The sequence below is a fragment of the Balaenoptera musculus genome, chromosome 14 (assembly GCF_009873245.2).
Source record: "Balaenoptera musculus isolate JJ_BM4_2016_0621 chromosome 14, mBalMus1.pri.v3, whole genome shotgun sequence".
Classification (NCBI taxonomy): domain Eukaryota; kingdom Metazoa; phylum Chordata; class Mammalia; order Artiodactyla; family Balaenopteridae; genus Balaenoptera; species Balaenoptera musculus.
The window spans coordinates 12,645,445-12,671,191 of NC_045798.1; the positions used below are offsets into that span (position 1 = coordinate 12,645,445).

Below are 25,747 nucleotides of genomic sequence, written 5' to 3' on the forward strand. Positions count from 1 at the left end.
AGGTCTGGGTTCGACCCCTGGTCAGGGAACTAAGATCCCACATACTGCAACTAAGCCCGTGTGCCACAACTAGAGAAGCCCACAGGCCACAATGAAGACCCAGCACAGCCTAAATAAATAAACAAACAGACAAATAAATAAATAAATGTCAGTTCTTGAAGACCCACTGAAGCCAAAATAAACAAATAAATAAATGTCAGTTCTAACTTATAAAAAGAAAAGAAAAGAAAAGAAAATGATTGCTGGTTAATTTTATGTTATGTGAATTTTACCTCAATTTTTAAAAAACCCACAAAACTACAGCACTTGCCTTGTGAGACAGATGTCAGAGGGAAAAGGGTTAGAGCAGGGCCTGGCCCATATGAAGGGCTGACTCCACATTAGCTGTTCCTATCGCCATCAGCGTTGTTACTCTGAGGTTTGCAATCTCTGGCAGGTTATTTAACTCAGTTTCTGCTCTGTGCAGAGAGATATCAACAGTATCCACCTCCCAGGATTGCTAAGATTAAACAAGACGATGTCTTCAGTAGACTATAAACTCCATGAGTATGTGGATTTTTGTCTACTTTGTACTTTGATACTGATGTATCCCTGTGTCTAGAACAGTGCCTGGCACACCGCTGGCATTTATCAACTATTTCTTGAACAAATGGCAGTGCTTAACACACTGCCTGACTCCTGGTAATTGTTCAGCAATGTTTACTTGCATTTATTACTATTGGTCTGGTTGCTGCATCTCTTTGAAGGTTTGCTGCATGTTCCTTTCTAGCACAGGGAAGTGAGTACTACTTTGCCTTGTAGATTTTGGTGTCTTCATGACAGACGTGTCTGGACACCTACCATATACGAGAGGTTTGAGCTGAGCTGACAATGGAGTCTAAGCTCTCACTGCGGTTACAAGAGGAGGTGATGAGAGTTAGTGTAGTTGTCTAGACTATCAACTCATCCACTCACCCATCCATCTACCAACCTGTCTGTCCATCTTTCTAAATACCCATCTGAATATCCATCTACCCATCTAAATATCCATCCATCCATCCATCCATCCATCCATCCATCCATCCATCCAAGTACCCATCCATCATCTATCTAAATATCCATCCATCCATCTACCCATCCATCTATCCACACAATCACTGGACTATCCATCTGTCCACATATCCACCAACTTTCCCATCTAGCCATCCAATTCATCCATCTACCTATATATCCATTCACCCATCCATCTACCCACCCAAACGTATATACATACATACAATGAATGCTTCAGAGTGCATATCAGATGCTGGTGATGCATCAACAAAGAAACCAGATGCATTCATTTCCTGCTGTCACAGAGGTTACAGTCGAGCAGAGCAGGCAGACAATTAAACAAGCAATTACAGTCAGGGTGGTGAGTGCTGGAACAGGGGAAGTACAGGGTGCTGTGAGAGTCCCCAGTAGGGGCACCATACCTCACCTGAAGGGGCAGGGGAGGTTTCTAAGAGGCTGTGATCTGCAGGAGGAGCGGGAGTTGGTTAAGACACAAGAAAGGTAAAGGGTCTTTGAGGTAGAAGGGCAGCACATAGCTGACTCTGGAAGCTGTAAGGGTTAGTTACTCAGTCTCAGTGCCTCAGTTTTCTTATCTGGAAAATGGGGTTAGAACATCTACCACATGTCAGATTGGGACTAGTTGGTGTATGGAAGGAAATGAAAGAAGAAGTGTCTGGCTGAAGCACAGGGAACAGAGGGAAGAGGGGCAGGAGAGAGTGAGAGGAAGAGTAAGGATGCTGGATAGGCAGGTGGGCTGCAAAGCCTCACCTGCTTCCTCTCCAGGCAATGACAACCCACCCCTCATTTCACCCACATTTATAAAGTCTTTTTATGTTTGCAGCATCTCAAACGGGGTTTTGTAAACATCTCAATTTTCTAAGGGAAGAAACATGTTCAGGCACATGTAGTGACTCACCCAAGGCCCCGTGGCTGGAAAGTGGCAGGGTCAGGAATGGCCCAGGAATTCCGACATCCATTCAGTGCTGGGCAGATGATCTCCTGACGTGGCCATGGCCTTGGGAGTTGGAAGATGTGAATTCTGATTCTATAACTGACCAGCTGGGTGTTTTTTGGACAAAATATCTCACCCCTCTTTCAGCCACAGTACAGGGTAAGTGAAAAAATGGCCACCCAAAGATACCAGGTCCCAATCCCTGGAAGCTGTGAATGTGACCTCATCTGGAAAAAGGGTATTTGAAGACACAATTAAGTTAAGGCTCTTGGCACGGGGAGAGTATCCTGGATTGTCTGGGTGGGGCCCAAATGCAGTCACATGTATCTGTATGAGACAGATAGAAGGAGACGTCATACACAGCAGAGGCCAGGTGACCGCAGAGGCAGAGACTGGAGTGATGCCGCCATGAGCTAAGGAATGCTGCCAGCTACCAGAAGCTGGAAGACGCAAGGAAGGGTCCTCCCCTAACATCCAGCAGCCCCCCAACACCTCTGACACCTAGATTTCGTTTCAGTGACACTGATTTTGGACTTCTGACCTCCAGGACTGTGAGAGAACAAATTTCTATTGTTTTCAGCCCCAGGCATGTGGTTATTTATTATAGCAGCCACAGGAAATGAATACAGTGGGCCCTCTGTATCCGTAGGTTCCTCGTCTGTGGATTCAACCAGTCTCACATAGAAAATCCGAGGATGCAGAACCGCAGATATGGAGGACCAAATGTAAGGGACTTGAGCATCCACGGATTTTGGTATCCGAGGAAGATCTTGGAACCAATCCCTCGCAGATACTGAGGGATGACTGTACTCAGCTTTTCATCTAGAGAGAGGTGATAATAATCTCTCTCTCACTCAGAGGGGTGTTGAGAGCCTTATATGAGTCAAGACATGGGAAGGAATCTAGCAAGAACCAGAATGCACTAGGCAATGAGTAACCATTCTCTGTCTGTTTTCCTTATCCTTCTCCCATACCCACTTTGAGGTACAGCTTGGGCCCCGAAGCTGAAGCCCTGGGCTGGAGTCCCAGCTCTACCACTTAATAGCTGTCTGCCTGCTCAACCTTCCATCTCCTCCTCATCAATGACAGTAACTGTACCTCCCTGAGAGGAACAGCAAGAGGCTATGTAAGGTAATTCATACATGAAGTGCTCTTAGTACAGTCTCAGGTACACAGTCGGTGCTCAATAACTGCGAGCCATTATTATTCCAGGCAGTCAGTGCGGAGCCAGCTTCCTCACATGCCTGGATTCACGTCTCCTGCCTTCAACAAAGTGCCACAACTGCTATGAAGGAAAAGGTTCAGGGCATCTAGAACCCAAGGGGCACTGAACCCAAGGAGCACTGAACCCAAGGAGGGGCTCATGGGAACCCTGATTTGTAGCCGGTTGGTCAGAAGTACAGGTGACAACTTGGGGCTGGTGACTGGCATCTGAAGTGACAGGGGCAGTCTTGCGGGACTGAGCCCTTATCCTGTGGGATCTGACACTATCTCGAGGTGGATAGTGTCAGAACTGTGTTAAACTGAAGGATACCCAGCCAGTGTCAGAGAATTACACGATGTGTGGAAAACCCACACATCTGGTGTCAGAGGTATTGAGTGTGTGTGTGTACAGAAGAAACACAGGAGTGTGTTTTTCCTATACACCTGGCCAGTGATTTGATCAGTTGTCACTCAAGACAGATGGTCAATTCCAACCTGCTCTTCTGCCAACCAATGCCTGGGACAAATTCTGAGCTTTCTGACCTAACTGTGATGTCTTTTCCTCACACTGCTCAGTCCTCTGAATTACAATGATTATCCCCCAAGACCTCTTCATCCCAACACCTCCTGCAGGCCTCTCCCTAAGGTACACTCCAAAGAATCATTGCCACCAGTCTGCTTCCTGTGTCCATGCCAGGCATCACTCATGGATCACAGAGTCCTTTTCTTCTGAGCCTCGGTACCCTCTATATAACGTGCCCCAGAAGCCACAAAGAGTCAAAAACCTTTGAAAGCCATCCTTCCCTGGGAGAAGCAGGACCCAGGGCATGTCAATGTGCTTTTTTTCCTTTCTCGGGTGAAATTTAGATGAAAATTGCATCAAGGCCAGCTGTGAACAACAAAACTTAGGAAATGCACTTGGAGAGCAGAGGCGTGACAAGAAGGTGGTGACAATAAAGAATGATGCTCAGCTTCAAGGGATGACGAGAGGTGGGAGACAGGATCTACTAGCTCAGGCTCTGTTCATTTGATGCACTGACATTAGCTCTGCCCAAGTCCAACCTTTCCTTCTCCAGAAGGCGTCCTGAAACCCCTGCATGATTGGCGTGATGGGCCTACCTTGGACTTGACGGCCAGGATGATCTTGGGCAGGGCCACGACAAGGCACTTGAGGGCGATGGTGATGTACTTGAGCACAAAGTCTGCGATGCCCACGATCCACAGCAGGTCAAAGAAGTCCAGCGTCTCCAGGTTGGGCTTCAGGAATATGAGGCTGGGGGATGAGTCAGAGAGTCAGGATGCTTACTCAGGGTCACTGGCCCTTAGGGGCCCTTCTACTCATTCTGGGAGCCTTGTAAATATTACCTGTAGAAAGAGCACTAAACTGGGAGTCAGATATCTGTGCCCTGTTCCTGAATCTGCTATTAACTTGCTGTGTGACCTCAGGTGGGTATCTTAACCTCTCTGAGCCTCAGTTCCCCTGAGAGTTAAATGATGAGATTGGCCTAGAGCATCATTAGTTAAGGTCCCCTCCAGTTTTATGGGCCACAACAGGCTTCACAAGAGGAAACAAAAGGAAGGAAGGAAGGCCGACCAATAACATGAAGGAGGGAGAGAGAGAGAGAAGGAGGGAGGAGGGATTTGATGTGCAGACGCTGTGCTAAGCAATTTACTCACTGTATCTCATTGTCCTACAGAGTGAGCACTGCTCATCCCCACTTTATAAATGAGGCACTGAAGCTTGGAAACGTGAAGTTAAGTTGCCCAAGGTCACACTGCATGATAAGCATATGGGCATCAGTATCAGACAGACTTGAATTTGAATCCAGGCCTCTCCATTATTGGACCCTAGGCAGATAACGTTCTCTCTGTAAGCCTCAGTGTTCTCATCAATAAAATGGGAATCGTTCCCTCCCTCAGTGTTACTGGTGGGATTCAATGAGATAATAGGTATACTACAGACTCTGCCATGCAGCAGTGACAATGATAACAACATCTCTACGAGGCAGGCACTGTTATCTACCCATTTTGCAGATGAGAAAAAAGAGGCACAGAAAGGTAAATGAACATGCACAAGGTCCTACAAATATGATGGAACGGTGGTGGATTCGAACCCAGGTGTCCCGACTACAGTTACTGCTCTCAACCCTTATTCCACAGCAGTGCTACTCGGACTGTGTAAACCCATTTTACCCATCCGTGACTAGGTAAGTCAACCTCACACTCAATTTCTGTAACTTCCCTCACTGGGGACAGACAACAAGTCATTCTCGAACTGGCACTGATCCATAGACCACATGCTGAGTAGCACTGCTCTCCATCACCTCTGTGGATGATGATGTTATTCGTATTAATAATATCTTGGCTCTCTACATCATGCTGGCCCTGCTCTACATGCTTTACATGTCTCAAGTCATTTCATCTTCCCAAAGGCTCTATGTGGTAGGCACTATGATTATCGCATCTTGAGCTGGGGAATCTGGAGCGCTTCGACGTGGAGTCACCGCCCACGGCATCTCAGCTAGAATGTGGAGCTAGGATTGGAACCAGCACCCAAACTGTGCTGGTCCCCTCGCTTTTCTTCCCGCCAGATTAGAGGCTCCAGGCAAAGGCCACTCCAAGTCCTGCCTGTCCACCAAAAAGCAGGGGACAGTGCACACAGCCCAGAGTGAATGCTTTCTAAACGCTTCCCACATACTCTGCTGGGCTGGTGGAAAACGGCGCAAACTGAGGCCCCCTGAGGAGAGCATCCTAGGAATGAACTGGTCTATTTTTGTACTTTTATTTTTAAAAGTCAATTTCTATTTAGAATAAAGTATCTTTGAAGAAGGAAGGTAGGGTTAAATCAATGAAAATAATCTATCTTTGCAATCTCTCACGATACCTTTGGTGTCCTTCCACATCTGAGCCCTGTCTCTGTGGGATGCCTCGTCTCCAAGTCTGAGTGGCATCCGAGTTACGACATGGGGAGAGGCTGGCAGCCCTGAGCTCCCCCTTTTGTCTCTGCTCTTGTCCCTCCCTGGGCGTAACCCAGGCTGGCTGGTTGACTTCCAGGCCCTGCTTCTCTATTGTGCGTCTCTGATCGCAAAAGAAATGCAGATCTGCCCTCCACTTTGCATTTTATCTCAGAGACACCCATCTGCTAAATTCACCCAGACAGGTTTTAGTTCATTGTCTTAGAGTTTTTTCTGTTTTGGCTTTTGGAGCCAGAAAGGTGCCCAAGTGTTTTTCCGCAGATGGATCACTAAGTCCACTTATTTCTAACGTACACTATGAACTTTAATGGATGGATACATTTTATTGTCAGTTTTCTGCCCCATTAGCCATCACCCCAATAGATAAAGTGATTTATCATAAAAGAATAATATTATGATATGATTATGACATATCAAATGTTTCACAGTTTGCCCAGTACTTTTCACATATTATTAACATTTGGCCTCTCTAATAATTAGCCTGTGGGTGGGTAATGACCTTCAGGTGGGTAAGGCAGAAATTAACTTGCTCCCGGTTTCACAAATGCAGAAACTAGGCGAGGTTCAAAGAGGTTCCACTATTTGCCAAAGGGCACAAAGCTGGTACGTGGCAAGACTAAGAACCTCTGACACTGGTCATCAGACTTCAAATCCTGGGATGATTCAAACTCTCTGTTACCTACTGGGACTAAGGCTTATTAGAAAGGGTTTCATTAAGCCAAAGTTTCCTCACCTGTACAATAGGGACAGCAATACCCTGCTGAGTGGGAGGGCAAAATAAGATAACGGCTATTGGTATCATTTACAAACACACTCTAGACCACTGACATCAATAAGGAGGGAGGCTCAGCTCTGTTGCTTTTCTCCTAGGTCACTCTCTTTCTCGTTGTGTGCTGCCAGTTTGACTCAGCACCGGTTTGATGAGGGCGCAGAGGTCTGAGCCTGTGAATGTGATCATGCCCAGAGAATGGCATGAGCTGGAAATTCCTCCACGGTTCTGGGAAACTCCATCTCCTTTGCCCTCCACCAGGACCTTGATATTCTGGGCCAGGCAACTAATGCAGTGTGTGGGATGCATGTTGATGCCTTGGAACTAACTTCCCAAATTGCTTTCATGCAACTTCGGGTGGCCCCAGAAAGTGGTGAAACGGGTCACTCCTCAAAGTCCATTTTTAAAACAGATGGACATGATCTGAAAGCTTGGCTTGAGTTTCCACCCTGTGCTAGAGACCATTACTGGCCAGTCCTCTCCGACCACACACTATGTGGCTACTAGAAAATGCAAAATTACACATGTGGCTTGCATTATATTTCTATAAAGAATTATGCTCTAGGCACGTGTACATGACAACAGGGTGGGATTGCAAAGTTACAACATGACCTAGAGCTACTGCATTGTTCTCAAATGAAGGGGCTGTGGGTCCCGAGTCCAACAAAGCCCCCCACTTTCTCACTGGGGGTCAGACTCCCCTGCTCACCTGTTATACAGCTGCTGGGAACTGAACGTGTAGAGCACATACAGGGTGTTTCCCGCCAGAAAGGCTAAGATCCACAAAATGACCAGCACCGACCTCTTCTCCTAGAGACAAAGCAAGAGATCTGTGGGGATGCTGAAACGCCAAAGGTGCACCTGGCAGAATATTCCAGAATGTTCCCTGACAAGGGGCAACTTTTCCCTTTCTCAAAGGTTTGGAGGAAGCAGGGCTAACGGTGAAAGGAAGGGCATTGGCATCTTTCCATCCCACTGGAACCTAAGGGATGGTTACAGAGAAGGTAACAGAAATGTGTGAACCTGCTTGGAGAACTATCCAGAGAGTCAGGAGGGCACCATGGTTAGCAAAACAGATTCTGGAGCTGGGTGGCCTGGGTTCAAATCCTTGGTCTATTATCTGGAGGTTGTCCAACCCTGGGCAATTACTTAAACTCTCTACATTTCTCTTTACTTGTCTATAAAATGGGTATACATTGTATCTCTCTTATAGGGTCTGAGAATTAATGCACATGAACTGCTTAGAACAGTGCCTGGCATGTAAGAAATGTTAGTTTACATTTGCTGTTAGGAACTGAGGCACAGAGAAATTAAGTAACTCTGGCTCAAGGGCACATGTTTTAAGCTCCAGTGCCCTCATTAAAAAATGAGGTTTTGGGACTTCTCTGGTGGCGCAGTGGTTAAGAATCCGCCGGCCAATGCAGGGGACATGGGTTTGAGCCCTGGTCTGGGAAGACCCCACATGCTGTGGAGCAACTAAGCCTGTGCGCCACAACTACTGAAGCCCATGCGCCAGAGCCCGTGCTCCACAACAAGAGAAGCCACCACAATGAGAAGCCCGCACACCACAACGAAGAGTAGCCCCCGCTCGCTACAACTAGAGAAAGCCCGCGCGCAGCAACAAAGACCCAACGCAGCCGAAAATAAATAAATAAAAAAAAAATTTTTTTTTTAAATGAGGTTTTGTTAAGGATTAAGTAAACTTGATAAATGTAAACATTCAGTCTGGTACAGGCTCACATTTCAGGCTCACTAAATGGTAGGACTTGTTGTTCTGACTCTACAACCCAGCAGTAGATTCAGATCGACAGATTGGAAACTTCTGTTCTAACTTTTTCCGGCATGGACCTTTGGGCTACTGCCCTGGACTGACCATTCAACATAGGGCCACATTTATAGGATTAAATTCAAACTCGTACACATGGATGTCAAAGCCCTTTGCAATCTAGCCCCGTTTCTCTTTCTCCAGCCTTGTTTCTGATTAGTCCCCAGGAAGACAAGCTGGGAAACCTTCTCAGTTTGCTGTTTCTCAGTAGTCTCTCAGCCTGACAGCAACCTGAGGAAATTTCTAGAGGAGGCGTAGAGCAGGGCATTCCTGCCTGTGTACCCTGGGATACATAATCAGACCGCCGTGCTGCTGACAAGCTGAAAAGCTTGTCTTTTCCTGGACCAGGGCGGCTGCATTGCTGGAATAAGATGAGGTCATAACTTTCCCAGTGTAACCTTCCCTGTGGTTTCGGTAAATGCTCCACTGTCTCCAGACACAGCTCAGAGCTCAACACACTGTTACAACACACATTTCCATAGCGCAGACGAAATAAATGCATCTCCATCCACCCATTATTCCAGAAGTGGTCAAGGTTAACGGCCTGAGAAACCACCTCCAACCAACCAACTGCTCTTATCAATGTGATTAATCCACTCGGCAGCCCTTTTTATGCCAATAAATAATAGATTCCGGTTTAATCCCCTGTAAATCCAAACCAAAAGTGGAAGAGAAAGGGAATTAGCAATGCCCCGAGAAGCCAGACTCTGAAGGACAAATGGGGTACCTCTCCAGTAGTAAGTTGAGATTCCTAAACTTACTAAGAGTCATGCAGACTCCCTTCCACTGAAATATACACAGACAGGCAAATCATCACCTGTGTCTTCATAGGGTTCAAAGACCCCCTAGAAGCCTGTCCATGGATACAGGCATCCCCTTGCCCCTAAAATTCAAGTCAAGGCACCGTGCGGATGTTACTGCATCTGAGAAAGAGCCAGCCCCAATAGCCTCCACTGTGACATTGAGCAACCTGCTGTTCTAATAGCAGCAGAAAGGGGTCTGCATGAAGAAGATGAGACTAAAGGTCAAGAAGAACCTCTGGCTCCATGCCCAACTCCAGACTTCAATGTGCTCATGTATCAAATAAAGACTGAGCTGGCATCTGTGCCTCATGGACGCCTAGGTGCTTCTGAGAAAGCAGATGACCCCAAAGCAGGGTCAGAGAGGATGGTGGCTATTATAGGATCACATGTGCAGCAGAAAACATAGGCTTGTTAAAAATAGCTCAATTAAGTTGTTCCTATGAGCCAGGCACTGCACTAAACACCTTCCATGAACCATCTCCTTTAATCCTCTCGATGGGTGTATGAAGTTGGTGTGGCAGTTCCTTTTCCAGAGGTGGCACCTGAGGCTGAGATCAGCGAGGTAACCCATCCAAGGGCTTGCAGGAGGGTGGAGGAGCTGGAATTTGAATCTGGGGGGGAGTACAGGCTCTGGGCTCAATGCCTGGGTTCATATCCTGATGACACCCTTCACGCTGGCTGTGTGGCCTTAGGCAAGAAACTTACGGCTTAGCCAAGAAATTCTGGGCCACTGTTTCCTCATTGGGAAAATGAGTTCAGAATGATTTTGCCTCCCTCCCAGGTTGCTGGGATGAATCTGCAAGAGGAGCTGTGTAATGGGTCCAGCACCGTGCTGGACACGGTTAGTGCTCGGCAGATATCAGAGGGCATTCGGGATGATGGTGGTGAAGCCGTAGGGCCACCCAGCAGTGCCCGTAGGGCGGCCTTAACCATGAGCGTGGGTTGGAAGTGAGCTAACTGATTGAATGCCGGGAGGATAAGGGGAATGGGCCAGGGGCACATGGGGAGAGGCTGCTGTTGGAAGGGAGAAGGATGGCACATCCGGGGATCTGCCCAGGGTGGGCGGCAGAAGAATGGCCTCCCAAAGGTGTTCCTGTCCTAATCCCTGCAACCTGTGAATATGTTAGGTTATATGGCAAAGGGCAATAAAGGTTGCAGGTGGAATTAAGTTTGCTAATCAGCTGACCCTGTGTGGGGGACAGTCTCCTGGATTACCCAGGGGGGGTCCAATGTAATCACAAGGGTCCGTAAAAGTAGAAGAGGGAGACAGAAGAGGAGAGTCAGAGGGAGATGTGTCTATGGAGGGATGGTCACAGAGATGCAATGTTGCTGGCTCGAAGCAGGAGGAAGGGGCCATGAGCCAACGAATGTGGGTGACTTCTAGAACCTGGAAAAGACAAGGGTCCTCTGAACCCTTCAGAAGGAACATAGTCCTGTTGACACTTTGAACTTAGGCTAGAGGGACCCACTTCAGGCTTCTGATCTACAGAACTGTGAGTAATCCCTTTGTGTTGTTTTAAGCCACCGAGTTTGTGGTCATTTGTTACAGCAGCCCCAGGAGAGTAATTTACCAGGTGACTCACCTTTAGAGAGACCTGTTCCCGGAGCGTGGAGTTGGCATAGGCGAAGGTGCTGGCCATCCCGATGCACACGGCAATGCCTGCAGGACAGAGGAGGGGCCGAGACCACCCACTTAGACTCGTCAGGCCCGGCCCGGGCTTACTAGGGACACATCCCTGGTCCCCTCGGGGTTGATACGCTAACCACAGAGGAGAGAGAAAAATCCCATTTCTGGGGCATTCGGGCTGCCATGTGTATCACTGGGAACCCCAAGCCACTCTGAGAAGAGGCCTCTGACTTAGGGATGGGATTGAGGCCACGGTGGGCGTATTTTATAGAACCAGTTAGAAGCATCGGCTGTGCAGTCCGGTAAGACCTGTGTTCAAATCTCGGCTGGGACTAATCACTGCACCTCTCTGAGCCCCAGTTTCCTCCTCTGTAAAACAGACAGAATAATAACAGTACTTAACTCAAGGAGGGGTACTGCTTACAGTGTACAATCTCTACCAGTTAGTAAGTGGTGCCTATTATTATTTCTACTTTCAAAAAGAATCTGAGGCACGTTATTTGTAATAAAAGCATATGTAGAAAAAGACCACAACACCATAAGAAATTGAAGTTTCATGTTAAAGGGGAAAGAATTCCTAGCTGACCAGGAAAATATGACCCTTGCAGAGTAGGGAAAAAGAACTGAATTTTATTCCACAATTTAGCAAGCTACCATCTTGGAATTCTCCCTAAATAGGGATTTTCGAATCCTACTTTTTGTTCCCTGTGGAAAGGATTCTGCTTTCACATGACATGCAGAGTTCCCACACTTGGAGTTCACTTTTACTTTTTAAATAGTATGTGTGTTCCAGGCATTCTTCCAGATCTACTTTGTAAAAGATGTGTTTCTTCATTAAAAACATATAAAATCAAAACCAGTAACCCCACAATCTCTTCTTGTACTCTTCTCTTTGATCAAACAAAAAAACCTGCCAACTGAGAAACAAAATGACCAAACTTGAGAATAAAAATTAGTGGTGAGAATGCTGGAATTCAGGGTAAGGGAGAACATGCCAGGTTCCATTTCTAGGAATAAAAAGGGAGGGACTGACATGGTAGCACCCCAAAAAGGAAGGAGTGATCTGAGTCAGCTGGAACCCACCAGAAAGGGGCAAATGAGACACAAACGATGGCCTAAACTCCTCTAGATATTTCTTGTGGGATGTAATAAGCCATGAGACAGTAATTAGTACTGTAATTTCTACCATAAGATAAAAACAATAGCCTAAGCTCTCCAGGGCACGGCAACATCATGATCTAATAACAGTACGTAACAGATAATAACAACAGTGGACCAGAAACCACATTAATTGAATGTTAAGTGTGTGTCAGGTGCTAGGCTAAGCACTGCATGAATCATTATCTTACTTCCTAATAATAATAACAGGTAGTATTTACTGAGCACTTGCTATGTGCAGGGTTCTATGTTAAGTATCTTACATGTATTAATAATGAATATAATAAAAATAATAATCTACACTTGCATAGCACTTACTCTCTGCCAGGCACTGTCCTCAGTGCTTTACATATGTTTACTCATTTAACCTCACTCAATCTCACGAAGGCAGATGCTGTTCATATACTATAATAGTATCTGTAACATACTATTATAGTCTATGTATAGCTATAATACATATGTAATAGTATTTGTAATAGTACATATACTATTTTAACCCCCATTTTATGGATGATTGGACTGAGGCACAGAGAGGTTAAATAATGTACCCAGCGTCGCACAGCTAGGAAGGGGGCAGAGCCCAGGTTCAGACCCAAGCAGTCTGAACTCCTGGGTAGTACACTCTATTCCTTCACATCACCCAACCAGCTATGGAAGTTTCTACCACAACCCCGCTGGAGAGATGACGAATCTGAGACTCGAAGAATGTGAGTGGCTTGCCCCAAGTCACACAGCTAGTCGGCCAGGATTTGAACCCAGGTCTGACTCAGAATCCTGGACTCCTAAGGACTTTGCACCATAAGGACCTCTACTGCCTTCCCTTGGCACTTGGGATGGAGACCCCACCCCCCTACCCAACGGGTGAGGCGGCAGTCTTTGAGCCCTGCATCCCTCCACACTCACCAAGCTTATGCTGGAAGCACACTTTGGCCAGGAGGATGAGGATGAAGGGCAGCCCTTTCTGGAGCCAGCAGATCACAGCCTTCAGCTCGGACAGGGCCGGGGCAGGCGTCCCGGGCTGCTCGTCGCCTGCCTCGTCGGAGTGCGCGCGGTGGTCCCCGCCCACGTGCTGCAGCAGGGAGCCCCCGCGGTGGCCGCCATGGTGGAAGTGGTGGTGGGGCTGGCGGTGGTGGTAGGCGCCTCCCTCACCGCGGCCCCCGCCTTCCTCCCTGGATGTGGGCATCTGGAGGAACACGTCCCCGCCGCCCGCCGCGGCCCCCAACACCAGGCTGGACGGGAAAGGGGTGGCGGGGAGGCTGCCTGTCGGGAGGCCCGATAAGCCGGAGAAGAGCGCTGGCGGGGAGGCCGCTTCTGCCTTCAGACTCTCAAAGACTCCGCCTTCGTCCACACTCGCCTCAGAGCTGAGCGCTTGACTGCGATTTCTGGGCCGGAAGGGAGGAGAAAGCCCCCACCAAGTCAGGCAGTGGAGGATGGGGGGCAAATGACCCTATCAATGATGTTATGGGCCGAATTGGGGCCCCTGCCCCAGGAAAATCATATGTTGAGACCCTAACCCCCACTCCTCAGCCTGTGACAGTTTTTGAAGACAGGGCTTTTGCAGAGGTAAGTGAAAATGAGATCATTAGGGCCAGCCTTAATCCAATATGACTGGTGTCCTTATAAGAGGAGGAAATTTGGACACAGACACGCGGGAGGGAAGACGATGTGAAGACACAGAGAGAAGGTGCCCATCTGTAAGCCAAGAAGAGAGGCCTCAGAAGAAACCAACCCTGCCGATGCCTTGATCTTGGACCTCCAGCCTCCCGAATTGTAGAAAATAAATTTCTGTAGTTTAAGCCACCTAGACTGTGATACCTTGTCACCCTGCAGCTCTAGCAAACTAATATAAGTAATAATAGCAATAGGGTCATAATCTTTACTGAAATTTTACTATGTGCCAGATACTTTTCTAAGTGCTTTCCATTAATTAACTCATTAAATCTTCCTATCAACCCTGTGAACTAGGTACTAATAATACCATCTTACAGATCAAGAAACTGAGGCACAGAAAAAAGTAACTTGTCCAGGATCACACAGCTGGTAAGGTATGGAACAGGGAAGAGTCAAACCCAGGAAGGCTACCTCTGGAGCCTGCTTTCTTAACCACTATACTTTACTGAAAAGGGAGCGCAGAGTCCTCTGATTCTAGAATAACCTCAGAAACTCAGGTACCCCTGGTTCTGTAATCTCCAAGTTCAATGATTCCCAGTTCCCAAGAGGATCCACCTTGGTCACAACTGGTATTTGGAGGGCAGCAGAAAGTAATGCGAAGAAGATTTAATTGGAGAAGCCCACATTTGAACCCTAGCTCCACCCTTCCCAGGGGTCTTAACAATCCTGCACTCAGTTTTCTCACCTGGAAAATGGGTATAAACACCATTCATGCATAGAATTCCTAGGCATCAAATTTAGAGTACCCCTTTCAGTGTACCTGGCACTTAGTAAATGGGAACTATTATCTCTAATCCCTATGGAAAACCTCCAGGGCCAACTGCCATTTCTAGTTCCAAGCACAGGCCTATTGTATTGGAATCAGGTAAAGGATGCTGATGCTCTTTCAGAGCCATTGCTGGAGGAGCAGAGAGCCTAGAGTTACCCTTCCAAGAACGGTGAGCCCCAAACTGGGTGCACTTTCCCATGAACACCATGCCCCGGAGTTCTGGATGTCATGTGTCTTCTCTTGGGCTTGTCCTTTTTGAATGGAATCAGTCTACACAACAGGTGGAGCTGATTAGCTCAATGTGCTGTGTCAGTGGGAGGGGCAAAGAGCCACCCTCCCTTCCTTATCTCACCCGAGTAGGGTTCCCAAGGAACCTCCACAGACCCCTATGGTACTCTAAATACATCCTGAGTTTACTGAAAGTGAGTGCTGAGTTCCACTCATCCTGTGGACCCCACAACCCAGGGCATACAACCCAGGTGCTTAATAAAAGTATGCTAGTTATCGGCGCAGTGGTTTAGAATCCACCTGCCAATGCAGGGGACATGGGTTCGAGACCTGGTCTGGGAAGATCCCACATGCCGCAGAGCAACTAAGCCCACGTGCCACAACTACTGAGCCTGCGCTCTAGAGCCTGCGTGCCACAACTACTGAAGCCTGTGTGCCACAACTACTGAAGCCTGTGCGCCCAGAGCCAGTGCTCCGCAACAAGAGAAGCCACCACAATGAGAAGCTCGCGCACCCCAACAAAGAGTAGCCCTCCACACCGCGACGAACAGTAGCCCCTGCTCTCCACAACTAAAGAAACCCTGCACGCAGCAATGAAGACGCAACGCAGCCATAAATAAATAAATTAATAATAATAAAGTATGCTAGTCATCATCCAGGCACAAAATGGCCCCAGAGGGAGGCTGCAGGGGAGGTTTTACACTGCTTTCACACTTGATCTTATGTAATCTACTCTCCACTCAGAGACAAGGGTGCACTAAAACAAAAAAACAAAAAAGCCATATATTTGATTATTTCACTAACCCACTAAAAGGGCTTCCCATTCTCAACTCCTTCCTGCAGTCTCAGATAAACCCTATAGATAGGGACTAATATCATTTCCATTTTACAGATAAAGAAACCGAGGCTTAGAGAGATGAACTTGCCAGATATCTTGGATTATCTTGCCCTGAACTCCAGTCTCACCATGTGCCCTTTTCTCACTGCCCAAGGGCTTCCCAGGGCAGGGCCTTTGCCCAGGCCATCCCCTTCATGGGCTGTCCCCCAGCCCCACCCTGTCCCACCTAGGTAACGTTATGCTCATCCCTCAGATTCTGGCTAGAAATCTCTCTTGCTCGGTGGAGCCGTGCCTGCCTGCTGGACAATGCCCGTCTCCTTGCTCTCTGTCCTCACTGCGCTCTAGCCTCCCCTGCACAGGACTGATCATATTTATTGTTTTACTCCTTACCTGTGACTCTCAACCCTGGGTGTACATGATAATAACTCGAGGGAGCTTTTGAAAAACACAGGTGCCCTGGACCCGATGTTGACCAACTGAATCAAAATCTTTGGGGTTGGGCCTCAGCACCCCTATTTCTTCGGAGCCTTCCGGGTGATTCTAACATGCAGTCAGCACTGAGAACGGCACTTGAGACTGGGCCCTGCCCCATAAGGTCAAAGACCATGACTGTTTGCTCCCCATTGGATTACCACTACCCAGCAAAATGCACCTCGTGCACAGAACATGCTCAATAAATATTATTTGAAAGAATGAATGAATAAGCATACTAAAGGCTCTGAGAAGGCCTGCAACTGAAAAAATTAACTTTGTTAAACCTAGTGTTTCCCAAACTTATTTGACCATGGAAAACCTATTCAATCTTGTAGAACACCTGTGAAACCCAGCAGGGGAGATGCCGGTCTGGAGAAATCTTGGGGTTGGCTTCGCTGGCCTTACAAACTTGACCCGGGGGTAAGTTATCATAAACCACCAGGTTTACACCCCAGCAAGGAAGGGAACTTGAAGATGGTTACCCACTCCCCCACCTCCCATGGCCCATCCCTCCTGGCTCCAAAAGCCCAGGGAATGTGTGGTCCTATTCTCTTGGGTTTGGGATAATAATAAAGATAGTATTAATAATGACAACAACAACTAACACCATGGCTATGATCCTCAAGGGGACCTGAGCTTTTTCTGCACTTCAAGAAGCTGCGCTCAGAAAGCAGGAGTCCTGGCAGGTGCCCACAGTGGCCGCCCTCTCTCCCCCACCGTCCCACAGGGACCTGGAAAGCCTCCTGTCTGCCTTGAGCTTGCCAGCACTCTGAGTCCACTGGGCTCAGGGGGCCTCCAGTAGAACAACCAGGGAAGACTCCACCCACCAAGGACCTTCTTATAGCTGGCCTCCTTTCTCTGGGTCTAAACGGGAAAGAATATTCCTTGGGGGGCAGAGGCTGAGCTTCCAGCTTAACCACTTAAAGGCTAGAACGTGAGGTAGCCCGGGAGAAGAGTGAATCCACCCAGATAGGAGACAGAAGAAATGTGGTATCTCAAAGCACAGACTTTGCAGGGGTCAAATGGACCAGGGCCTTAATCTCAGTCCTGCCACCTCCTGGCTTTGTGACTTCACGTAACTTACCCTCTCTGAGCCCCAGTTTCCTCATCGATAAAATGGTGACAAAAATAGTCCTCACTTCCACAGGCTAATGTGAGGGTGACACAAATAAGCACACAATACGCAGTGGCCATTATTTCTCCAGCATGGTCTCTGTCCCCAAAGACCTCACCGTTCATTTGAGAGCAAAGAGTAATTCTGTCTTCAGAGGCTGGAAAAGCTCCAACAGCCATGCTTATTAGGTGGCGGGTTCTGTGTTTGTGTATCTTCACTCATTCACTCATTCATAAGCAAACCTGAGTTTTCTGCCATTTATGGATGGGGAAACTGAGGCCTAGAGGTGAAGGTGCTTGCCAAAAGCAGCAAAGGGGGCAGTGGCTGAGCTGGGATATTGGACAAGGGTTGTCTGACTTAAGGCCAGTGCCCTTCCCTGCAGAACAGGCAGGCTTGACGGAAAACTCAATACTGGACTGGTGGGTACTTTGTGATTGTGCGGCCAATCTAAAGAATTGCAGGGCACTTGAAATGGGCTGTGAGGGAGGAAAAGCTTGGCTGCCTGTTCCTTGGATGTACGGTCCAGCAGGGTGAGGGGGTTGCAGCTGGGAGACTGTCACAACCTGAGAACAGGTCCCCATGGTCTGTACTCTCTTTGGCTTAAGTAGATAGAAGTTCTAGCTTATTAGTGTTTTAACTGCGTTTTCTTAGATTCTGTACTTGTCTATTTGGCATCTACACATTATAGGGTCAAACTAGTGGCCAAAGTTGTTTACAGCTCCCCTGTGGTCCAGAGCTCACATCTCCAACCACCTCCTTTATCTAATTCACATTCTCAGCCAATATTTCCTCTGCCCCAAATCACTCAGGGCCAGGTACAGTCAACTAGAGACCACTCCTATAGCCTAGAGCCCACCAACATTATTCAAACTAGTCAATCCTAACCTGTTTCCCCTCCCCTACCTTACTCTGTGTGGAAAACACAATAAAAGCTGTGACCTATGCTTTCCCTTTGCTCCTTTCTGCCTCCTGGCTGACCCCGGTGCTTCCCCATGTGGCCCTGCATAGGGCAACATGCCCCCTTCTCTTGGAAAATGCAAGTAATAAAAATCTTCTTTCAATGTCATCAGCCTCTCCATGTTGCCACTCAGACACCTCTATAAATTAAAATCCCCTGGGTACAATCATTGATACAATGAGTCAAGTGGATCACTGTTTGCACAGGCTTTGAGAATTACCATAAGAGCAACAGCAAGCTGTCACATGTTGAGGATATGAGGCCATCGCTGTGCAAAGCAGTTTCCAATCAGATTTCCTCTGCTCTTCTAACAAGCAGCCCTGAGGGGCAGGTATTACTCATCCAGTTTTGGGTTGCCCTTGACCACCTGAAGCTCAGAGCCTCAGATGGAATGAGGGGATGCCTACCTTTCAGGTGGAACGTTATCCGTGTTGCTGCTGTGGCGTCTCTGCATTTTCCTTAAGACCTAAAAGTCAACACATGCATGAGCCAGAGTCTCCCAATATTCTCAGTGCCTGTCAGATCACCATGGTAACCATAAACAAGTACTACTTGTATCTTACTTCCCTAGAGCTCTCTGACATTTTGCAAACTGTGTTTCGGTCTGTTATGCCATTCAACCCTCAAATCAACATCCCATCCCATGAAGAAAGTGTCATCAGCCCATTTCATGGATGAGAAGGATGAGACCGGAGCTGGAGGAAGTTCTCATGTCAGAGGAGAAAGAAGTGAACTGTAAAGCAAAGAGGTGCTGGAGGAGGTCAAGTGAGCAGCAGATTGACAGTTAGGAAACATGGATCCTGGACTGATGCCACCCCTAATTTGCTGTGTGACCCTGGACAAATCAGTAACCTCTCTGTGGCCTCAGACTCCCCATAGGTTAAATGGGAGAGGGGTGAAGTGTCCGAACTCAAAGCTTCCTTCCAGCCCTTACATTTAATACAGTGGTAAAGAAGATCTGAATTCTCATGGAGACACGTCACCTGGTTCACTGTGAGGAACCACAGGGACTTCAGAACTCCATGTTGACGACACCTGAGGTGGGCATTCAGGTGGGGATGTGACCACTGGATTCCAGAGAAAGCAGGCCTCTCCCTCCTCTTCCTCTCCAAAGGGATGCACGGGTCACAGGAGCTTACCAGAGGCTCCAAACCCTGGATGGAATAGAACACTTAAGTGAATAGTCCACGGGGTGCCTTGAACCTGAGAATAAGTCTTAGGGCTTCATGGGTAGTTATAAGCAGATGGTTCTGTTGCCTCCTTGTCCCTTGTTAGCCTTCCACTGATACCTTGTTGGGACTCCTGAGGACCGTTATGATCTGAATGTATTAATATCTTGTCCTATTGTCAAACTCTGAGTCGTGATTGGGGAATACAGAAAATATGTTTAAGGCCCTCCGCAGGCTACCCACTGCAATCAGAAAAAAATTCAAGCTCTGTTCCTGGCCTGCAGGCCTCACCTGTTCCCAGTCTCATTTGCCCCCACTCTCCTCCAACCACACCGACCTTTTCGTTTTTCAAACGTGCCAGCTTGTCCCTGCCTCCGGGCCTTTTTACTTGCTGTTCCTTCTCCCTAGAATGCTTTTCCTTCTGGCTAGCTCCCTCAGGACAAATGTCACCTCCTTCCAGAGGCCTTCTCCTCTCACCCTCCTGACCCAACATACATTGCCCCGTTTTACCTTCTTCATAGCACTTATCATTTATTTACATGTTTGCATATTTATTTATGACCTGTCTTCCATTAGAGTGTGAATGCCACAAAAGCAAGGATCGGTCTGCCTGGTTTGCCCTTCTGCTTCCACATCTAGAACACTGCCTGGCACAGAGTAGCACTCAACAAGTATTTATTCAATGAGCAAAACATCAATGGGTCTCTCACTTACCTTTTTCTACATCCCTTGCTCCCTCCCTGACGTCTCACTCTAGAGAAGAAATAAAGGCCAGAGACCTCCCATGAGTTGGTTTAGCTTCCTTGAATATTTTTTTTGTACCAGGACCAAAGATGGCGCTCTTAGTTCAGGGTCCCATAACGGGTTGTTGAGTGACTTCCTGATCCTGATCAGCCTTCTTCAGGGGACAGCATTGGTGTTACCAGGGCCACTGATTAGCGAGACAACCCACCAGCTAAGCCTCCTTTCTCTTTTGGAAAATCAGCCAAAAAACGGGTCAGTAGCACCATCTTCATATATGAAGGAAAGCTCATCCCCTAAATCTGTTTCAAGAACTTGCCATCTCGCCTTAATGCCCCCTCGCCCCGCAATGATTCCTCATCGCCTGCAAATCCTTGGGGAAAATAAAATACAGAATCTCGTTTCCATCCATAAATTTGACACAGCCTTCTAAATAAAATACCCAAGATTCCACTTTCAGATGCTTGCTTTCGAAGGGGCTTCAGGTCCTGTGCTGGCAGCAGGCCGTACATAATTATTCCAATATCGAATTCTGTAATAAAACGTTTGCACGTGGGATGCATCTGAATGACTGAATGAAATGCCTTTTTACCCTCTGCTCCATACACCGCGCTCCATCCCTAAGAAGGATTTCACCTGAGTTTTCAATGTATGAGAGGTTTTAAGTTGCACCCCCGAGCCGTTATATGACTGCACCGAAATGCACGCAAGACAGCATCTCCTGCATCACTTGCATTGGAAGCAGGCAGGTGCGCTCCGTATACAATGCTGCAAGCGTTTTTCATTCCTGCAACCAAAGTTTACCGCGAAACGCCCCAAGACTGCAAAGACAGGAGATTACGCTGACCATACCGGGGGGAAAAAATAACGTTCTCTTTTTACCTGCCCAGACGATTCGGCAATCACAGCGGCATCATTCTTGTGCTTCCAAGCCAATCACTCGCGCGGCCCGGGGAGCACCTGACTTCCGAGTGCTTCCGGCCTCTCCCCAGGTTCTTTCTCAGGTCGCGGCGCCCGGCGCTGAGACCCGGGCACAGCTCCACCGGCAGCACGCACACGATTGCCCGCCCCCTTCCCGGGATTCAGCCAATAGGAAGCCGCCTCTCTGCAGGGACCAATGAGGAGGAGGCCGAACGAGGCAGGCGGGTGACGCGAGAGGTGTGGAGGCAGTGCGTGGGGCGAGGTCACGTGGGGAGGCGCGGGGTGGTTGACGGGAGCTGGCTGGGCTGAGGGCCGCGGGGCCGGCGCCCGCCGCGAGCCATGGGGCTGCCGGCCGCGTAGGGGCCATGCCGCCCGGGCCCCGGGCCTGCCCCGCTCCGCGCCGGGATGGTGAACCTGGCGGCCATGGTGTGGCGGCGGCTCCTGCGGAAGAGGTGGGTGCTCGCCCTGGTCTTCGGGCTCTCGCTTGTCTACTTCCTCACCAGCACCTTCAAGCAGGTCAGTGGCCGCCCTCCCTCCCCGGGTGAGGGAAGCTGCCTCTGCAGCCGCGCTGCCCGAGTGTCCGGTGCGCCAGGCCGCCTGGTCCGTAGAGGTGGGCGTTCGTGTCCTGGGGCTGAGGACGGGCGAAGGGACCCGTTCATTTCGTTGGTAGGCCAGGGGCAGAGCTGGGACTCGAACCCGGTGCTGTGGGCCCTTACGCTGTGCTTGTTATCACCCTGAGGGCCGTCTCCTTGCCTCCTACCTGCCAGGCCGAGTGCTGAGCGGGGGCGAGCATTTCTCCCTTTTCCTCGCGGCCGTTCTGGGGGGCGGTGTCCCCGGGTTCCAGCGGGGGAACTCGAGACTGGGAAAGGTGGAGATGCCTGGGCCAGTAAGATGCCCAGCTGAGCTACGAAGCCAGCGCTGGTGTGCCTGGTTTTCATTTAATTTAGGGGCTCGGTTGTCCGGCAGGGAGACGCCTCAGGACCCACGAGGTGCTCTTTCTGTGAATAACGTGGTTGGGTGGAATTTTCTTTTCACCTCCCCATCCGCTTAGTTTTTCTTCTCTGTGCGAATCTGTGGGAGAAAAGGCAGGATGCTTTGGTGGGAAATGTTACCCAGAACATTGTCCTTTCGTTTAGAGGTCCAGTTCAGGCGTTTAGGTTTTTAGAAAGGGTGAGCATATGCCAGGGTGTACCCGGGACAGCCCTGGTTTATGCTCTTGCGCTGATGGGGTTAGAAAAAGCTCCTCTTTTCATTCTCAAGGGTCATATTCGTATAAAATTTGTCAATGAATAGAAAAGAAATACTAAATGATACGGTCACCTTAGTTTTAGGAGATTGTAAAACGGAAAGTTAGGGAACCGTATCCCACCTCTCACCTCAGGCTGACAGGCTGAGTGTTATAAGCCTCTTCTGGTGATTGGGATGCCTTGGTGACATTCATGCAGACTAAGTGCTTGCACTTGTAGTTTTCACAACTTCGCAGACGCCTGCTCATGGTCACGTGTTGTTCCTTCTCTGTCAGGTGGGTGCTGTAGTGACCCCGGACTCAGCCCTCTGCCTTCTTCCCAGCTGACCCAGCTCATCTCTAGCACCATTGGTTTAAATACCAGCTGTATGTTGTTGCTGCCCTGATTTCTAACTCTAGCCTAGACCTATCCAGAAACCCCAAGGTTCTTACATCCCGTTGCTTGCTTGACGTCCCTTTTTGAGTGCGTTGTCGGCTCCTCATACTTGGCCAAAACAGAACTCCTGATTCTCCACCACCACTTCCTCTCCAGTCTTCCCAGCCTCACTGAGTGGCATTACCATTCCCCAGCCACAGATACCTTCTGCTTTTCCCTGTCTGGACCGCTGCAGTAGCCCACCAACAGGTCTCTGCTTCCTTTCTTATCCTACAGTCTTTTCTCTACCCAGCAGGAGGAGTGATAATCTGAAAAGAAAAAAAAAAAATCCCAGCACTCCCTTGTGAATAGTTAGTTCTTCTTTGGGTTCCTGTTGCACTCAGATAGAACTCCAGACTCCCGTTGCAGGATCTCTGCATTGTGAGTGGTTTTTTTTTTTTTTTTTTAAACTTTTTTGGGTTTATTTATTTATTTATTTTTTATTTATGGCTGTGTTGGGTCTTCGTTTCTGTGCGAGGGTTTTCTCTAGTTGCGGCGAGCGGGGGCCACTCTTCATCGCGGTGCACGGGCCTCTCACTGTCACGGCCTCTCTTGTTGCGGAGCACAGGCTCCAGACGCGCAGGCTCAGTAATTGTGGCTCACGGGCCTAGTTGCTCCACGGCATGTGGGATCCTCCCAGACCAGGGCTCGAACCCGTGTCTCCTGCATTGGCAGGCAGATTCTCAACCACTGCGCCACCAGGGAATTTTTTTTGTCAGTTCAGGTGAGGCTAACTATTATTGCCCCAGCTCACACCAGGTGACACAATCTCAGTGACTTCAGTTCCTTGCCCATAGTCCTGCTTTATTTTCTTTGCGGTAAGCATCACTTACTGAGCATTTCTGGGTCATTTACTTGTTTATCTGTCTCCCCTCACTCTCCCTTCTAGAACGTAATTTTTTGGAGACCAGGGACCTTGTCTTTGTTGTTCATAGAATCCCAGTCCCTAGAATACTGCCAGGCACTTCATAGGTATTCAGATATTGGTTGAACAAACAAATCTTTTTAATTGGGGTGACTTTTCCTTTCTTCCCAGCCTGGCACACTCCTACTAATTTTTCCTGTCTGACTCAGATGCTGTCTACACTGTGACTTTCCCTACAACCACTTTGGTTTTTTTGGCTGCACCGTGGGGCTTGTGGGGTCTTAGTTCCCTGACCAGGGATTGAACCCCCGGACCCTCAGCAGTGAAAGTGCAGAGTCCTAACCACTTGACCACCAGGGAATTCCTCCTACAAATGCCTTTTAAGTACTCTGGTGTACCTTGTTCTTTTTTTTTTTCCCTCGTGTGTCTTTTTTTTTTTTTTTTTTTTTAACTTGTGATCTGTGACTACAGTCCTAGGGGTGTGTGTATGTGTGTGTGTGGGGGTGATCGTGAATCCCCTGAAACTTTTGGCAACAGTTTTGTTTTGCAGATTTTTCTGGATCTGATTCCCCCACTACCTAAGAAACGCGTTAGATATAACCTCTCTATCCCTGCCCATCAAGCCCCTGGAAACCACTAGTCAACTTTCTGTCTCCATGGATTTATGTATTCTGGACATTTCATATAAATGGAAACATACACTATGTGGTCTTCTGTGTCTGTCTTCTTTCAGTTAAAAGCCAGTTTTCAAGTCTCATCCATGTTGTAGCATGTATTAGTACTTCATTTTTATGTCTGAATAATATGCCGTTGTAGGCATCTAACACATTTTGTTTAGCCATCATCATTTGATGGAGACTTGGCTTGTATCTGCCTTTTGGCTGTTATGACTAGGGCTGCCATGGACATTGGTGTACAAGGTTTTGTTTGGAAATATGTTTTCAGTTCTCTTGAGTATGGTCCTAGGAGTGGAATTGATGGGTCACTTGGTAACTCTGTGTTTAACTTTTTGAGGAACTGCCAGGCTGTTTTCCAAAGTGGCTGCACCATTTGCAGTGAACTTTTAAGAAACTATACTTGTCAAGTTTTGAAGTAGTATCAAAGAAGATTATCCATAATTATCTGGAAGAGCCATTAAAATACTCCTTCTATTTCCAACTACACATTTGTGTGAGGTAGATTTTTTTCATAAGCTTCAACCTGAACAATGTATTGCAATAAATTGGATGTAGAGGGAGTTGTGAGAATCCAGCTGTTTTCCATCAAGCCAGACATTAAAAACATTTGCAGAAATGTAAAAACATTTTCTCATCTCACCAAATATATTTTTTTGTTTTGAAGAACATTTTTCCCCCCACACACATGAAAAACTGTTGACATGTAATGGGCTCATTATTGTTATTTTTAAACGAATAAATAACTTATTTAAAATAAATGTTTTAAGAATTTGTTTTAATTTCCAGTATGATAAATATCAATAGCCATAACCCTCATTAACTCACATACTGAAGTCCTCAGTAATTTTTAAAACTGTAAAGGATCCTTGGAGCCTATTCTGACCGATGCTCCTCCTACATGCCTGTGAGTTTGCTTCTCCTGCTCACTTCTCTGCTGCAGCTTTGGTCTTCCAGCACTCCTGAGCTCTGTGGCTTGAGGGAGTCGGCTCCATTTTGCCTAGCCTCAGGCTCCATCTGTAAGGAGAGCTGTGCTATGGCACAGCTATCTGTCTATTGGACGGGAAGGCGGGGTGGGTGTGGTTAGAATTAATTGAGAAGAGGCTGTGAAAAACTCCAAAGCTTTGGAGTTTTTCATACGATCCTTAGCTCTGCTTCAATGAGACTGTGAACTCGTGGAGCAGATGTGGCCACTTTTTGCCTAGAGAATAGTTGATTATTCTCTACAGCTTTGAATTCCTGTTTTGATTTTCATGTTAATTAATGCTTGGGAGGATAGTTTAAATTGTAGGGATGGGAGCACAGGAGAAATTAGTGACC

The 25,747-nt window shown here is 47.9% G+C and overlaps 2 protein-coding genes across 9 annotated transcripts in view; one reads left to right on the forward strand and one right to left on the reverse strand.

The window, feature by feature from the left end:
• The window catches only part of RNFT2 (ring finger protein, transmembrane 2), a 62,786-nt gene extending 41,447 nt beyond the window's left edge, over positions 1-21,339 (reverse strand). For 2 of the 3 annotated variants that reach the window (XM_036823936.1, XM_036823934.1), the window contains exons 1-7: positions 21,189-21,339; positions 19,380-19,550; positions 18,804-18,862; positions 13,248-13,726; positions 11,143-11,219; positions 7,641-7,741; positions 4,307-4,460 (exon numbers count right to left, since the gene is read on the reverse strand). In XM_036823936.1, the coding sequence (XP_036679831.1) occupies positions 4,307-4,460; positions 7,641-7,741; positions 11,143-11,219; positions 13,248-13,726; positions 18,804-18,850 (858 nt within the window). In that variant the 5' untranslated portion in view covers positions 18,851-18,862; positions 19,380-19,550; positions 21,189-21,339. The remainder of the gene's footprint in view (positions 1-4,306; positions 4,461-7,640; positions 7,742-11,142; positions 11,220-13,247; positions 13,727-18,803; positions 18,863-19,379; positions 19,551-21,188) is intronic. The other variant, XM_036823935.1, reaches the window with a different exon arrangement.
• A 150-nt stretch (positions 21,340-21,489) lies between these two features.
• SPRING1 (SREBF pathway regulator in golgi 1) overlaps positions 21,490-25,747 on the forward strand; it is a 219,734-nt gene continuing 215,476 nt past the window's right edge. For 5 of the 6 annotated variants that reach the window (XM_036874921.1, XM_036874919.1, XM_036874922.1 and 2 more), the window contains exon 1: positions 21,490-21,743. In XM_036874921.1, the coding sequence (XP_036730816.1) occupies positions 21,633-21,743 (111 nt within the window). In that variant the 5' untranslated portion in view covers positions 21,490-21,632. The remainder of the gene's footprint in view (positions 21,744-25,747) is intronic. The other variant, XM_036874920.1, reaches the window with a different exon arrangement.